Source organism: Sarcophilus harrisii, chromosome 1 (assembly GCF_902635505.1).
Source record: "Sarcophilus harrisii chromosome 1, mSarHar1.11, whole genome shotgun sequence".
NCBI lineage: Eukaryota > Metazoa > Chordata > Mammalia > Dasyuromorphia > Dasyuridae > Sarcophilus > Sarcophilus harrisii.
Genome location: NC_045426.1, coordinates 201556497 through 201573568, shown reverse-complemented (window position 1 = coordinate 201573568; position 17072 = coordinate 201556497). Strand labels below are relative to the sequence as shown.

The 17072-nt window shown below is 32.7% G+C and overlaps 1 protein-coding gene across 3 annotated transcripts in view; it reads right to left on the bottom strand.

Moving 5' to 3' along the window:
• The window catches only part of TMEM232 (transmembrane protein 232), a 190657-nt gene that overhangs the window by 98064 nt on the left and 75521 nt on the right, over nucleotides 1–17072 (bottom strand). For all 3 annotated transcript variants that reach the window (XR_004234190.1, XM_031968625.1, XM_031968622.1), the window contains exon 12: nucleotides 9631–9809. Coding sequence is in view for 2 of the 3 variants with exons in the window: in XM_031968625.1 (XP_031824485.1) it covers nucleotides 9631–9809 (179 nt within the window). In the remaining variant the exon portion in view is untranslated. The remainder of the gene's footprint in view (nucleotides 1–9630; nucleotides 9810–17072) is intronic.

The window sequence follows — 17072 nt, the reverse complement described above, 5'->3', positions numbered from 1 at the left end:
GATTCTGGTTCTGAGTTAGCTCCTTCTATTTATTCCTTAGGACATGAAAACTTCTCCCAAGGTTTTGATTAGCCCTAAGAAGTGCAAGCCACATAAATTTTAACTAATTGATTCAAACACTGAAATACTCTTACCTAACAAAGGTAATTACTTTGAATCATGTGGGATAACCATTAGAGACACATCCTGAAATTATTTTAATTGTTCTTATTGTCTAGGTGCTGAGCTCAATTGTTTCTTTGGTACTGTAGGAATATTCTCTGATCAGACCTATAATTATCCTTGCTACTGATACATATATACAGATATGCACACTGAGTCTCCTACTTATTTTTTGTTCCTGAAGAAAAAGCCAGCCTTAACACTGAATTTACTGTCTAAATTTTATATTTCAAATATATATTATATTATTATATATTATATATTCAAAAATAAGAATATATATTTCAAAAATAAGAATGCCAAATTTTTCTTTAAATATTCTGCTTATCAAAAAAGCCACATGAAGAAATGTAATTGGTGATCTAATTACTCAAGAGAAATTATGTTTGTTCTCAGTAAACAATATTGCTTATAGTTTCTGATTGTTGTCAAGCCATACTTGTTTAACAGTCATGTCTGTTCTCTCCTTGCAATAAAAGGATGCTTATTAAATGTTCAGTGTTATGCCTTAAGAGTTACCAAACTTGAACCAAACTTGGTCCCTCTGCTGTAGATTTTCTATGTCATATCAGTAATATAGAACTAGGTTTCAACCCAGAAAAAATACTATAGAAAGCAAATGTATTCTTTAACAGAATAAATCTCAGAAAAAATACAAATGGAAGGCTAAGGTAAGTCATAGCCCAACAATGTGTCTGTCATAGCTCTTGCTCAAGAACCCTTAATAAAACACAGTAACATGTACTTCTTGTTTCAATTCAGAAGAATGTTATCTCTTACAATCTTTAAGAAAAAAGTGCTCTTTTCTTCTGCTGCTGACATGAGAAAACAGCCACTTCTTTGTCTCTTTTCTCCTCATTTTATTCAAGTTTCAACAATTCCAGGTGAGCAATGAATGAAAAAAAAAAAATCCATCCTGTTCTTACAGCCCATAACCAGGTGTTACATCATTTTTATTCTCTCATCCTAATCTGAAAGAAACTACAAATTCTACAATATTTTAAAGTTTTTTTTTCAGGAGTAGTTACATTTTACATTAGTAATTTGAATAATAAAAAACTCATCTTTTAGCTTGGGATCTCATATTTCATGTTTTACTTCTCAGATAATTTTACACCTATAATTTCTATCCTTCCTTTTAAAAATTTCCACAAAAAGTTCTGTTTTTTCTTAAAAACAAATGCTTTCTTTTCAATAATTTATAAATGCTGAATTCCCTTACATATTCAACAAAATTTTCACTTAACAGAAATCAATAAGGCTAGACTTTTATTGTATGCAAACAAAGTTACATTTGCTCCTATGGGAGTTCTACTACAAACAATAGGAGAATCATGCAACTATTTTATTAGAAATATTTCAATGTAAAAACAAAAATAATAAGATCCTATATGTGCAAAACTATTTATAGCAGCTCTTTTAATAGTGGTAAAGTATTAAAATTGAGGAAAGATCCATCAATTGAGGGATGGTTAAGGAAGTTGTTTTATATTACTTATATAATAATATAAATATATTATATAATGATAATTTAATATTATAAATAAGATTAATAACATAACATATATTGAATAGTATTGCACTATAAAAATGATGAACATCTTGTTCATCAAAAAACCTGAAGAAACTTCATGAACTGGCATGCAGTAAAATGACAATATTGTTTTTACAATATTGCATAATGATCAACTGTGAATGACTTAGCTATTCTCAGCAATACAATGATTCAGTACAATTCCAAAAGATTAAAAATGCTATCCATCTCAGGAGAAAGAACTAATAGACTCTGAATACAAGATCAAAGTATACTTTTTGTTTACTTTACTTTTCTTGTTTGTATATTTTTTTGGGTCTCTGTTTTTCTTTAACATCATGCTTAATATAGAAATAAGTTTTGCATGACTGAACATATAACATATTCTTTCCATGCCATGGGTGTGAAGATCGCGTATTTTAAAATCAGCCAGAGTCAGGAATTCAGGTTAGGGGAAAATCGTCAGTCTTTATTCTCAGTGAAGAAGGATCGGAGGTGGAAGAGAATGGGTGATAGCAATGTGTGCAGCTGAGTCAAGAAGCTAGCTAGACCAGCAGCCACAGACCAGCAGCTAGGAGAATGGACCCAGGCCCAATCTCTTCCAGCTTCTCTTCCTGTCTGTCTCTCTGCCTCCACCCACCAAAATCGTCATTTCCTGTACAACACATCAGGACTTGCACAGAGAGGGGGCAGGGACCATTCTTTATCCAATCATGTATATTAATAGAGTATAGCCCAATTACTATTTAGCCTCATGTACTTGGGACCTAAGTGCATCAACTCAAACTTCAGCCCATTACAATGGGGAATAGGGACACAATGCCCCAACAATCTAAAAAACTTTGTATAAAATGTTTTGACTCTCTCTTCGTACCAGAGAGCAAGCCTGCATCTTTTTTTTTTCCTTTTAGAGGTGATTATATGGTATTGTAAACTTTGGGGTGATATTAAACAATTTTATATATATATATGAAATGTATTTCTGAGTTTCCAAACTTTTTTAATGTCCTGGGCTGGTCTTCACGTATTATCTGTAGCTTCGGCAAAATTTCCCAAAAATTCTCATTTAATTTCTTTAAAAAAATTGTTTTGGTAGTATCTTATTTTCCTCCAATTAAATGTCAAGACAATTTTTAGCATTCATTTTTTACAAGATTTTGAGTTTCAGATTTTTCTCCCTCCTTCCCTTTCCCTCTTCTTAAAAATGGTAGACAATTTGATGCAGATTATGCATATGCTATCAACATATTTCCACATTAGTCACAGTTGTAAAAGAAGAAACCCATCCAAAGGAGGAAAAAAAAAAACACATGAAAAAGAATAAAGTAAGTAAAATAAGTATGCTACAATCTGTATTCAGAGTCCATTAGTTCTTTATCTAGATGCTGATCACTGCATTGCTGAGAGGAGTATAGTCATTCATAGTTAATCATCACACAATGTTGCTGATTCTATTCATTTACTTTGCATCAGTTCATTCAAGTTTTTTCAAGTTTTTCTGAAATCTGCTTGTTCATCATTTCTCATTGTACAATGGTAGTCCACCACATTCATATAACACAGTTTTTTCAGTCACTGCCCAATTGATGGGCGTCTCCTCAATTTCCAATATTTTGCCGCCACATAAAGGGCTTTTTAAAATATTTGTGCACATGTAGTTCCTTTTCCCTTTTTAAATAAACACTTTGGGATAAGACCTAGAAGAGTTACTGCTGAATCAATGAATATTCAGAATTTGGTTGCCTTTTGGGCATAGTTCCAAATTGCTCTCTAAAATGATTGGATCAGTTCATAGCTCTAACATGGATGCATTAGTGTTCCAGTTTTACCACTTCCTCTTCAACATTTATCATTTTCCTTTTTATTTATTTTTTGTCATATTATCCAATCTGATAGGTGTGAAAGAGATGATAGCCAATTTGAGGTGATTTGCATTTCTCTAATCAAAAGAGATTTAGAGTATTTCCTCATATGCCTATAGATAGCTTTGATATCTTCCTCTGAAAACTGCTTGTTTATATTCTTTGACAATACATCAATTGGGGGGTGATTTACTTTTTTTAAAATTTGAATCAATTCTCTACATGTTTGATAAATTAGGCCTGTATTAGAGACTTGCTATAAATATTGTTTTCCAGATTTCTGTTTTCCTCCTACTCTAAATTTCATTGTTTTTGTTTGTGCAAACAATTTTAATTTAATATAATAAAATTTATCTATTTTATATTTTGTAATTCCCTCTATCTCTTGTTTGGTGATGAACCTGTATTTCACTTAACCTCTTTTTAAAAAATGTGGATATTTCAACATTTGGTGCATATATGTTTAGTATAGATGTTACTTTATTGTCTATAGTACCTATTAGTAAGATGTAATTTCCTTTCTTATCTTTTAATTTGATTTATTTTTGCTTTTTCTTTGTCTGAAATCAGGATTCCTTTTTTTTTAAACTTCAAATGAATCATTAGAAGTTCTGCTCCAGTCCCCTATCTTTACTTTATCTGTGTCTTTGTGTTTCAAATGTGTTTTTTGTAAGCAACATATTTTAGGATTCACTCCACATCCATTTCATTCCATTCACATTCACATTTTCCCCTTCATCCTATTTTCCTTCTGTTTGTCTTCTCTCCTTTCACCTATTCCCTCCATGACAGTGTTTTGTTTCTGTCTACTGCCTCTCCCCCTGGTTTGCCTTCTCTTCTGTCATTTCTCCCTACCCCATCTTTTTATTAATCTCCTCCCTTCCCACTTATCTAACCAATTAGATAGATGTCTCTGTTCAACTCTTTGAGCCAATACTAATGGGAGCAAGATTCAAATGCTGCCCATGGCTTACAGTCCCATCTTTCCCTCACTTGTAACAGATCTTAATCAACCTTTCAATTTAAAATAATTTAGCCCATTTTACTTCTCCCTTCCTTCTGCACCCAGGACACTTCTCTTTCTCATTCTTTAGTTGTTTTTTAATATTATTTCCTCAAATTCACCTTACACTTATACTCTCTGTCTATGTATATTCCTTCTAGCTGTATTAGTAGTGGTACTTTTTTTTTTTTTTTAAAGAATTATAAATATTGGGGCAGCTAGGTGGTGCAGTGGATAGAGCATCAGCCCTGTAGTCAGGAGGACCTGAATTCAAATCTGGCCTTAGATACTTAATACTTCCTAGCTGTGTGACCTTAGGCAAGTCACTTAACCTTAATTGCTTCAGGGAAAAAATATGCAGAATTATAAGTATCATTTCTCCATGTAGGTATGTAAATAGTTCAGCTCCATTGAATCCCTTATGCTTTCTTTTTCTTTTCTTTCTTTCTTTCTTTCTTTTTTTTTTTTTTAACTTTTTAAGGTTTCTCTTGGATCTTGTTATTGGATATCAAAGTTTTTATTCAATTTTGATCTTCTCCTTATGACAGCTTTAAATCCTTTTATTTCATTGAATGATCTTTTCCCTCCCTTGGAGTATTACACTTAATTTAGTCAGGTAAGCGAGTCGTGATTGTAGTCCTAGCTCCTTTGCCTTCTGGTATTATCATGTTCCATGATGTCTGACCCTTTAATGTGGCAGCTACTACATCCTGTGTATTCCTAACTTTGTGATTTGTGGAATATCATGTTCCATGGCCTCTAGTCCTTTAATGTGTTATTCTGATTGTGTCTCTCCTAAATCTGAATTATTATTTTTTTCTTCCTGGACATTTCCAGTGTTTTTTCCTTGACCTTATAATTCTCTAATTTAGCTCTTATGTTCCTTGGAGTTCTTGTTTTGGCAGCTCTTTGCTGAGGTTTGGATTCCTTCAATGCTCATTTTGTTCTCTGGTTGCAGAATATTAGGTCAGTTTTCTTTGATAATTTCTTGAAAGATGCTGTCCAGTTCCTCCTTTTGATTATTATTTTCAGATAGTTCAATGATTCTGATATTGTCTTTCCTGGATCTATTTTCTATCTTAATTGTCTTTCTAATGAGGCATTTTAAATTTTCTTTTTTTTTTTAATTGTTTGATTCTTGATGTTTCATAAAATCATTAGCTTCCATAAATCCAATTCAAACTTTTAAGATGTGGGTTTCCCCAGTTAGCTTTTGTATTTCCTTTGACATCTGAGCAATTGTTCCTTTTAGGAAGTTATTTTCTTCAGTGGATTTTTGTACATCCTTTTCCATCCAGCCAATTTTATTTTTTAAGCAGTTCTCTTCTTTTTCCAAGTTGTTGACTCTTTTTTCATAATTATCTGGCATCATTCTTTCCCCAACTTTTCCTCTGCCTTTATTATATAATTTTTAGGCTCCTTTTTGAGATCTTCATGAGTTCGTTCTGGGTTTGAGACCACTTCCATTTTACTTTGGGGTTTTGCCTATAGGTATTTTCACACTGTTGTCCTCTTCTGAGTTTGGGCCTTGGGCTTCCCTGGTCACATAATAACTTTCTGTGGTCAGATTCTTTTTTTTTTTTTTTTTGCTCATCTTTTTTTGGGCCTCTCTGCTATCTCTCAAATTTAAGCTCTGCTTGTAGGGTCGAAGGAGTGCTGTCTTAAACTTCTTGTGCCTTGGCTTTAGGCCCTGCCTGTTTATCTGGTGCTGAGCTAATGTTATCCTGAAGCCCATGGAAGACCTTTGCATCTGGGGCTGCACTAAGAGAGTGATGGGAGTAGGGTGATTAGTGCTGCTGGAGGCCATAGGGCCTTACTTGGTCCTGAGTTGGGGTCCTGGTGGTGTGTTGCATTGCTGACACCAGTGGGGCTGTCCTGAAGCATGTGGTGCTCTGGCTTCTGAATAATGCTGTTTGCCCTGGGCTATGCTGAAACCAGTGGAGATCTGGCCCCTGGAGGATGTTTCTTTGCCCCCAGGCTACACTACAACATGTTGGTTCTTGGAGCTGGAATCTTCCACTTCCCTTGACTATGCTAAGCCATGTGGAGTATCCTGTTGTTGGTGTTTGCATGTCCCACAGCATGGACTCAGGATCTCCCATTAGTTTTCTGAGAGGGGATTACTGCTGGCTTATTGGGATGCTTTCTGGATTGTACTCCTCTTTTGCCCAAGTGAGTTAGACCTTTCTTGCAGATCTTCTAAGTTTCTTGGCCCAAAAAACTGTTTCACCCCATCTTTTTTGCTGATCCTACTATATTAGGAGTTGTTTGGGGCCACTATTTTATGGTTGTTTGGTGGTACATATGGGAAAGATACAGCATTATATTACTCCATCATCTTGGCTTCCACAAGTCTGATCCTGGTATTTTAGCCAGAAGCCCTGAAAACTAATTTTCTCCTTTGTTCCTGTGCAAATTCAGTGCTCCCTTTAATTTCTTATGCTGACCCAACCATGATGAGAAAAGTCATGATGTAGAAGGGAAAATTGTATAAATTATATATCTAATTATTTGCCTCCTCAATGAGGAGAGAAAGAGAAAGAGAAAGAGAGAGAGAGAGAATGTAGAACTCAAAATTTTGCAAAAAAAAAAGTTAAAAATAGTTTTTACATGTAAGTGAGGGGAAATGTTAAATCATTAAATATAAGGGGGAGGGGAGAATTCTGGAAAGATGGTGGAGTAGGTCAGAAAATTCTAAGCTTTCCAAATTTCCCCACAAACAAGATTGTACCTCAGAGCAAATGTAGTAGTAGTAAAAACAAATAAGAGTTGGGAAAGAACAGTGATCTTCCTGGGGCAACCAGAGAAGATCTGAAGAAAGATACCAAGAAAACGTTTGACCCAAATGAAATATAAACACATTTCAGACTAGTTTTGCTAAAACAGCAAACTGTGAGCCCAGGGGTTAGCAGAGCTGAAAAGTAACCTTGACCCCAGCCACAGGAATTTTCACCTCCCAGACACTGTGGGGAGTCAGGAGTCTAAGTTGGGAAAAATTGAAGAAACTTCTACTAATAAGGAACACTAGGCCCATCTGTGCTTTAGAGACACAACTCTGTGTGAGAAGGAACAGAACACACCAAGTGAGTATAGAACCAGTGGGGTAGGACTCCTTCTAGTTGCCAGATATTAGGAGAAGGCAGAGTTCTTAGTTTTGGGTCCCATTCCAAAGAGAAGAACTGAAGGAGGGTCTGATGCCAGAGACATCATCCCTCCAAACCCCATGATTAGGGGTGACTACTAAATGACTAAATGAGCAGGCAAAGGAGAAAGAACCCAATCATAGAAAATTACTTTTGGGATAAGGAAGACCAGATTTCATCTTCAGAAATTAAAAGTGCCTCCTCCCCCAAAGAGTATCAAATGGTCACCTGACTCCTCTAAATTTATAGACCTTAAAGATTTTAAAATCAAATGAGAGACATTGAAGAAAAAATTAATAATAAAAAAAACAATCCATGAAAAATAAGAAGATTATGTAAAGAAAGTCAACTAATTAGATAAGGAGATACAGAATCCTAAGGGGAAAAAAATGATTCCTTGATAAGTAGAATTGGGCAAAGAAAAGCCAGAAAAATTGTAAGAAACTAAGAAATAATAAAAGAATAAAGAATAAAAAAAGAAGAGAATATGAAACATCTCATGAAAAAAGACAGATTTGGAGAACAGATCAAGAAGAGTAAACATAAGAATAAGGAAAACATAAGGACTGCATGAAAAGTACAGTCAAAAAGAAAGAATCTTGATATAATAATACAAGAAATAATTAAAGAAAAATGTCTTGAAGTATATGAACCAGAGGGAAGAGTAGAAATAGAAAAAATCTAGCAATCACCACTTGAAAGAGATCCTACCTGGAAAACCTACTGTAACATCATAGTTATAATCTGAAAATCCCTGGTCAATGAGAAAATATTATGAGTGACGATCAAAAAAAAAAGGTATTTTAATACAATGGAGCCACCATCAAAATCACACACACACCCCATCAGTGTTTACATTAAAAGAATACAGATGTTGGAACAATATATTCGGCAGAGAAAAAAAATTAGGGTTTTGGTCAAAAATATGCCCAGCAACTTTAAGTGTAATCCTGAATGAAAAAAACAATGGATATTCAATGAATTGTCAGACTCGCACACTGTTATTGCAGAGACCTGAATTAAGAGAAAACTTGACATACAAGGTCTAGGAGAAATATCAGGTAAACATCAAAGACTAATTTCAAGGGACTTAATAAGAACAAACTGTTTATGCTTTATATATGGAAATGTAAATTGTATACATGAGTGTATATGCACATGCATATGTATATATATTGTATGTATACACATATATGTAAAAGCTCATGTATACATGTGTACGTGTGTCTATCTATCTATCTCTGCACTTAACTGTAGCCTTGGGTAATGTGGGGAGAAGGAAGAAAGAGGGGGCAAAGAGGAAAAAAGGAATAAAGTACAATGTGAACAGCCAAGAGTAAAAGAAAAGCTACAAGAAAGCAAAGAGAAGATGGACAGTTCTGAATATAATTTATAGCACTTAATATATATGCTCTCTTGAAATGGAAAATTATTGTATCATATTTTGAATACTCTCTTATGTTCTCCTATGAACATGACGGTTTTTTCCTATTTTTTCTTTTTCTCTTTCATATTTAAGTTTCAAATAAATCAATTCATTATAAAATATATCTCCATAGCATATTAATGTGTTAAGGCAAACAACTTTTTGTTCCACAGCTTATTAACATTATGGCCTTAGACAAAGCACAAAAACTGTATTAGTCCATTTTATTATGTTTGAAATGGAGATAATAATATTGTTTACAATGAGGAAAGGATTTCATTGATTATAAAACAGTATATAAATATGAACTGTTATTCGTTTTTCATCAAAAAACTGATATTTATTATTTCCAAATGATATTATTTCAATGTTTAATTCTACAATCACATTAATTGTATATTAAATCATATCGTCAGATGTGAAAAATACCAAATTTCTTACAAATAGGTTAGAAATAAATTATTATGATGCTCAATTAACCTGTTCAACTTTCAACCTACCTCAGCTACATCCAAAGCAGTCAAGATCCGCACATCCTTCTCATCACATTTTATTCTTTGTAAGATTTTCCACAGCAAATTTCTTAGCCCATCTTGCTTCTCATCTCCATAGAGTTCTCTGATCATTTTCACTAGATTGTATATTAAGCCATAGTAAACAGTCCAGATCAATTGACAACCTATTTTAAAAATCCAGAAATTTCTGTGTAAGTATCATCTTAGTTATTTAAAAAAATATTTAAGTGAGGGGGGAAATAAATAAGTTTACTATGAAACTTCTATAGAGTTTGCAAAACCTTTAATAATTATCTGTAGTTTTTAAAAGTATAAATAATTAATTTAAAAACGATATAATTCTGCTTTTGTTATACATTGAAATATATGTTTGAAACAGGAGAGAAAGGTTTCCGGAGAACCTACTTCTTTAATCTTCCCCTTATGATGAAAATATCAAAAAGAATCAAAACTGCTAAAAACTCTCAAATTAAATTTAAAATCATTGAAAAGAATCAGAAAGTCAAATAAGATCTTTAACAATCAGAAAATATTAAGAAAAGCAGAAGTAAAAATATGTGGAGAAAAATAAATATTTATCAACAATATCAACAGTATCAAAAATAAAGATACAATATTTTTTTCCTAAGACACACTGAAATTGAATATAAGCACAATGATATTTTAAGGAAAGCTTAAAAAATTAAACCAAATAATTAGCATTTTACATTGGCAAAAATGAAATGTTTAGAGAAAATACTGTTTTGGACTAGTTCTTTTCAATAAGGCAAATTCAGAAAATAAGACATAAGAGCACAACAAAGTAGCAAGTGGCCTGTGATTGCTGCTTTTCATAGAAAGGAGTAAACAAATTCCATATAAAGACAAATGTATTTTGATTGTGGAATTATAAATTAGTGCTGCCTCAGCTTCTCTCTCATTACACTATCATAGGAGATGAGATTAGTGTACACACACACACACACACACACACACACACTCACACACAAGTATTTCCAGACTACCGTCTCCTACAGGCTATATACAAATGTACTCAGTCTAAACAAGGTTTAAAAAAAGAGTTTTTCTGACTGCAAAAGTAGCTGACTTTACACAACCCATTTGGTGCTCATATTCATGGTACAGCCTTACAATTGGAAGGATATTGTTATTCTCTCCTTAACTGCATCACCCTTTTCCTTGCTGCTTTTAATTTAAGAATCAGTCCTTTGTACCAAGGGAGGTATTGTTAATGCAAGCAATACACAATTTCTGTGAGAACACTAAAAAGCTAAGCAGTTAACCATTCTCATAGGGACCAAAATTCCTTTCCATCTTCCTGGAACTTGTTTCAGGCTTTCCAAACTGAGTCTATATGAGTCAAAGTTTTCAAGATTTTAGGTACAGTACTCCTGATCTGTAAGAGCACAAAACACTTCCTTCTCTCTGAGGAAAATCTGTTTTGCAAAGCCACAGTCCTAAGAGAAAGGACCTTCCACTATACCTATGGTTTCATGGATATATATTTGAAAAATTCTGTTATTTTATTTAACTGTGTCCAGACTCACATATGAACAATATGATGGGTGAAAAATGTGTTCAGGCTCTTCCACTTAAGGGGAAGTATAGCAGAAACTTTATTGGCTACACACCTGCTCTACAAGTATGTGCTAGAAGGCAGAGTAGGTGTGACCAGGAACATCCCTTCCACCAAGGAATAGAGGGAATTTATAATGGTGACAAGAAAGGCAGCTGGAGACAACAGAATGATCCTCTGTATAAACATTATGAGCAAAACATGACTGGAAAACTTGCAGTACAAAGCTTACAAATCAAGAGGAAATGATAAGCAGCTTACAGAATAAGTAACAACTCAGAGAGAACTAATAAAACAAGCAAAATTACATATAGTGAATAAAAAAAATATAACTATATTGGTTAACTATAGTTAATGTAACTATAGCTGTAGAAGTGTCAAGTCTTTTGATAGTATGCATGATCTTCAGATATATGGTAAGTACTTTCTGTATAGCTCTCAATCATCTGTGCATGGATAAAGGCAAATTTGTGGAGATATTTTCTTGGGGTGCCAGATCACTTGTAGACATCCTTTGAGTAATGCTACTAAGTAGTTTGCTATTAATAAGACAGTCTAATTTTGTAAAACATGACAAAATCTAGTCAGATTGATTTTTTGGTTCATGTAGTGAAATATAATTCAGACTTTATGGATCTAATCCTATTAACAACAGATCTATAAGAAGACAATCAAATTAAGAATGCCAAATTCACCTGAAAGTTCAGAGACTTTCAGTTTACATATAGCATTTGCTCTTTCTATCTCTACCCAATTCCTGTATATGATATGGACATGCAATCAATGGGCTGAAAGATAAATCTTTAAAAGTATCCATGAGGACTTGACTTTGAAGATGAACTCTTTTCCCCCTTGATATTATGAGACAAAGATTCCAGCATAGGAAAAAGATGATTCAAAATTTTCTTTACAATTTTGAATGCAATTTTACATGTAAAATTCTTAATTCAATCTTGAGAACTTATTAAAATATACTCAAAATCTGCAATTTCTATTAAAACATTTGGAATTTAATTATATCAGTCTAATATAGTTATTACCTCAAAGTTTACTACTCTATTAAAAAAAATTACAGCTTTATCTTACCCCTGTCTACGCACACAGAGACACAGAAACTCACAAAGATACACAGACTGATGCACACACACACACACACACACACTCACACACACATGTATGTATTTCTCATATCATCCTGAAAGAATGAGATACTTTAGGGACCTAATCTTATACATGAATATATAATGGTTAAGGAGAAGATGGCAAAACCTAAGAACTCATTTACTTAGTTGTTTAGAATATGAAGTTGGCTACAATTTTAGATAAAATTGGCAAGATCTTTTATTCTTGCATTCTATGATAGTAACTTATATGTTTTAGTATACTTCTATTAATAGATTTAGTATTACAACAACAAAACTTCCATTGTTCACCTTTCCTGATTTTAAAATTTTCCATAAAAGGAAATAATATGTTTATGACAATATCAAAGCTGTACCTTCAAGGGCATGATCTAATCTCATACAAAACATAAAAGAGGTACTTTCCTTTAGCTCTGTTTGATTCACTTAAAAACCATAGTTAATAGCCAATTATGTAGCAAAGGTCTACATTATTCACAAGGGATTATAACACAGAAGTAACCAGAGGGAGAATATTTCCTCTTCAGAAAGAAAATAGCATAATGAGGAAACTGAGTCAAGAGAATTTTAACTTTGCTGATGCAAGATCTTCTCAATTTTTCCAAGTAGAGAAATACTCCTGTAGTAGTTTTTAGACCACCACTACCTTGGGTGGTGAATTATTTATTGATTTAATGACAACTGAGACCACTACACTGAAAACAAAACTAAGAACAACATCAAATTATAGTATCAATAGATTTTTTTTCAAGTATTAAGATTTAAGTAATTACAGCTTAGTGATGGAATACTAATTTTTTTTCATGTAACTATAGAGAGAGCTTCATTTAACATGCCTTTGATCAGTAACAAACAAGTTATAAAAAATAGAAACATAATCACTCAAAAGGACTTTTATTCCAGGTAAATTTAAACTTTTTTATAAAATTTTTGATTTTTGATAAGCCATAAAATTTAAATGAAATAGTAACAAATTCAATGAAGTACATTTAACCTTATTGAAATTTGATCAATTATTTCGTTGAGAAATGATCTTTTGTGTTCTTGACTGTCACATTATTTGAGGCATCTCTTTGAGGCTTGTGTCATCTGGAAATATGCATACTTATTTATGTCAAGCATAAATTCACCAAATTCTTTAAATAACCATGTAAAGCAGAATAGGATTCTATGGTATGTCATTAGAGAATGTTCTAAAAAATTATCTTAAGTACTTTGGTTGTTAAATTAGTTATTACTCTAACTGAATTTTATACAGTTCATCTCATTTTCTTTTTTCTTTCTTTCTTTTCTTTATTTTTTTCAATGAAAGTTAATGAATCTTCCCAGGGTCACACAGCTATTAAGTGTTTGAGGCTGGATTTTAACTCAGGGCATCGTGGCTCCAGGGCTGGTGCAGTATCCACTGTACCATTTAGTTGATCCTTACATCTATTTTTCTTTAAATAGCACTTTTTGTCTGGTGCTTTCCTAGATCTTCAACAGAGTAATTATAGGGGAGAATCTGAGTGACCTTTATTGCCTTCTTCTACTCTACCATCTTTATTAGTCTCTATCACATCTCTCTATCATGTACTTTTGAATATTATAGGAGACATTTTCAAATATCTTGCTGAAATTCAAGTTGAAAATATCAGGATATATAGATAGATAGATAGATAGATTATTTCTGATCTACCAATTTAGTAGACCTATGTAAAAAAGGAAAAGGCTTATTTGGTTGTTGTTTTTTAGTAAATCTATGTTGCTTCCTAAATATCATCACATCCCATGCTAAATACTTACAAACCATTACATTTTGTCAGCCCTAGAGTTATAACTAAAGTTTGTCATATTTATACTAAAAACTAAATAAAACAAAACAACCTTCTGCTTTAAAAGTAAAAAAGAATCCAAAAATTGAACCCTGGAATAATGTTTTAAAGGCTTGTTTTGAAAAAATTAAAGTACATATGAGTGTTTGTAAAATGATATGAAAAGACAATTAAAACTTTACTTTGATGTCCACTAATGAAATCCTTTACTATCTCATTATTGTATAGAATCATAGCATGGTTATATAGAAGTGACCTAAAAATGATTCAGTGATACATAAAACACATCCTATTAAGTTGGAAAGCCTTTGATTCAAACTTGAATCAAAAGGTTCAGGTGATTAATTTTTCAACCATATCTCAATATATGAAATAGTTAGAATATAATAAATGTATTTCACAAATATAAATCATGGATCTTTCAAAACATCAAAGTGATTTAGAAAGGATTGAATTACCATTTTCATAAAAATACATATAGTAGAAGAAATTATTTTATCAACTAGGTACCCTCTAAAAAAGAAGAGGAAAGCCTTAAAGGAATCGGCCACAATGTAGAGCAATTATCATAGGAAAAGAATATAAGCAATGATCTGGAACATGGGGATGGTAAAGCCCTACATTTTAATTTGAGATGAAGTCTATATGGAATATAGCAATGGAATATCCTGTGTGGAAAGGACATAGTATTAGTGCACTGGATATAGGGTGGTTGAGGGTGGGGAGGCAAATGTATCCTTGTTTGCCAGCCATTTCTCACTTTGAAATTAAACTTCTGTTTGATTCCTGACTCTACTGTCTCCAGCCAGCTCTGGTCATACACAGGTTAGAGGCTGATTGTGATCTAGTTGACAATATCTTCTTGCTATGTTTCACTTGTAATACTATAAATACTGATGGTTTTTGTAGCCTTATTTTATATACTGCAATTTTGCTAAAGTTATTGTTTCAACAAAAATTTATTTGAATTTTTTAGGGTTCTCTATGTATACTATCATATTCTCTTCAAAGATTGATAGCTTTGTTTCCTCACTGCCCATGATTATTCATTCAATTTCTTTTGCTATGGCTGGTACAGCATTGTACAGTACAATTCTAGTACAGCATTGAATAACAGTATTGATAATGGATCTTCTTGTTTCATCCCTGATCTCATAGGAAAAAGTTTTACTTTACCCTAATTACAAATATTGCTTTCTCCAAGTTTTTAAAAGATACTAATTATCATTTCAAGAAAACTTCCATTTATTCCTATGCTTTCAAGTGATTTATAGTAGGAATAAATGTTAGATTTTGTCAAAAGTTTTTTCTGCATCTTTTGAGATAATTATGTGACTTTTCACTTTTTTATTGATATGATCTGTTATACTTAGAGTTTCTCATATTGCACTAATCCTATATTATCCCACCTGATCATAACATATGATCTTTGTGATACATTACTATCATCTCCTTAATGTATTTTATTTAAATATTTTGAAAAAATATCCAATAGGGAAATTAGTTCATACTTTTCTTTCTCTATTTTTTATCTCACCACGTTAACTATCAAAATCATATTTGTGTCATAAAAGGAATTTGGTAGAATTCCTTTGTTTTTTTCCCAATAGTTTATACAGTATTTGAATTATTTTTTCCTTGATTTCCTTGATTTTTTCCTTAAATGCATTTTGCTTAAATGCTTTCGTTAAATGCTTATTCACTTGCAAATCCATCTGATGTGATCTGTGATATGGGGTTTGTCACCAAATGATCTAAGGCACCAAAATTTGGGGTTTGGTCATGTGAAGAATTCACAGTGACCATTCTCTCTGGCAAAAAGTAAATTTATTTAGAGGAATAGGTTACAGACAAAATGGAAGGATACAATAGACACTGGGAAGGATAAATATGAAATATCATATGAAAGACAAGTTCCTTAATAGAATTCACAATTACCCAGTAGAAAAGGAACACCCCATGAGGTTGGGGCATGCCCTTAACTGGAAGCCTAAATCCTGAAAAGAACTTAACATCCTAAAAAGCTGTAAGGAGAAGTGGGGTTAGGAAGCATAGTAGAGTTTGGGGAGATGCCATATAGCATGGGGGGAAAGGAAAGGGAAAGACACCACAATTGTAATGCCAGTTGAAATGGACTAAGTTCCAAAAGGATTTAGCAAAGAACCAGGAGTAAGATAAATTTATAGGACAAAGTTAGACTGAGCTTCATGTTGCTAATTTTATGGCTTACAGATAGGTTTGAAGGATGGGTATTCACTATTGCTTCAGGAATTTGGTTATTGCTGACCAACAGATTTTCTATCTGACAGCCAGCAATGCTTGCAGGACTATACTATAGTATTCCTAAAGCCAGGAGACTTTATAATCAGTGACAGACAGATTGTTAGTACAATGGCATTCTAAAGTAGAGGACCTTAGGTTTACTACTATATCTTCCCTAAAGTCTAGGGGAAGAAATAAATAAGTATATTATTATATTCTTAAGTCCAGGAAACTTTAGAATCATTGACAGAGAGATTGTTAGAACAATGGTATTCTAAGGATAGGGGACCTCCAGATTACTGCTACATTTCCCCTAGAAACTGTACCCCATCACATCTTGTCCTGGAGATTTTTTCCTATGAAGCTCATTGATGGCTTATTCAATATTTTTTTTTGTTGTTGTTGTCTAAAACAGGGTTATTAATATTTTCTCTTCTGTTAATCTGAGGAATTTATTTCACTTAGATTGTCAGTTTTATTGACATATAATTGGGTAAAATAGCTTTTACTAATTGATGTAATTTCATCTTCATTGGTATAATCACCCTTTTAATTTTTTATATGGTAATTTTGTTTTAAAAAATTAAATTAACTAATTGTTTATTTTTTCCATAAAACCAACTACTAGTTTTA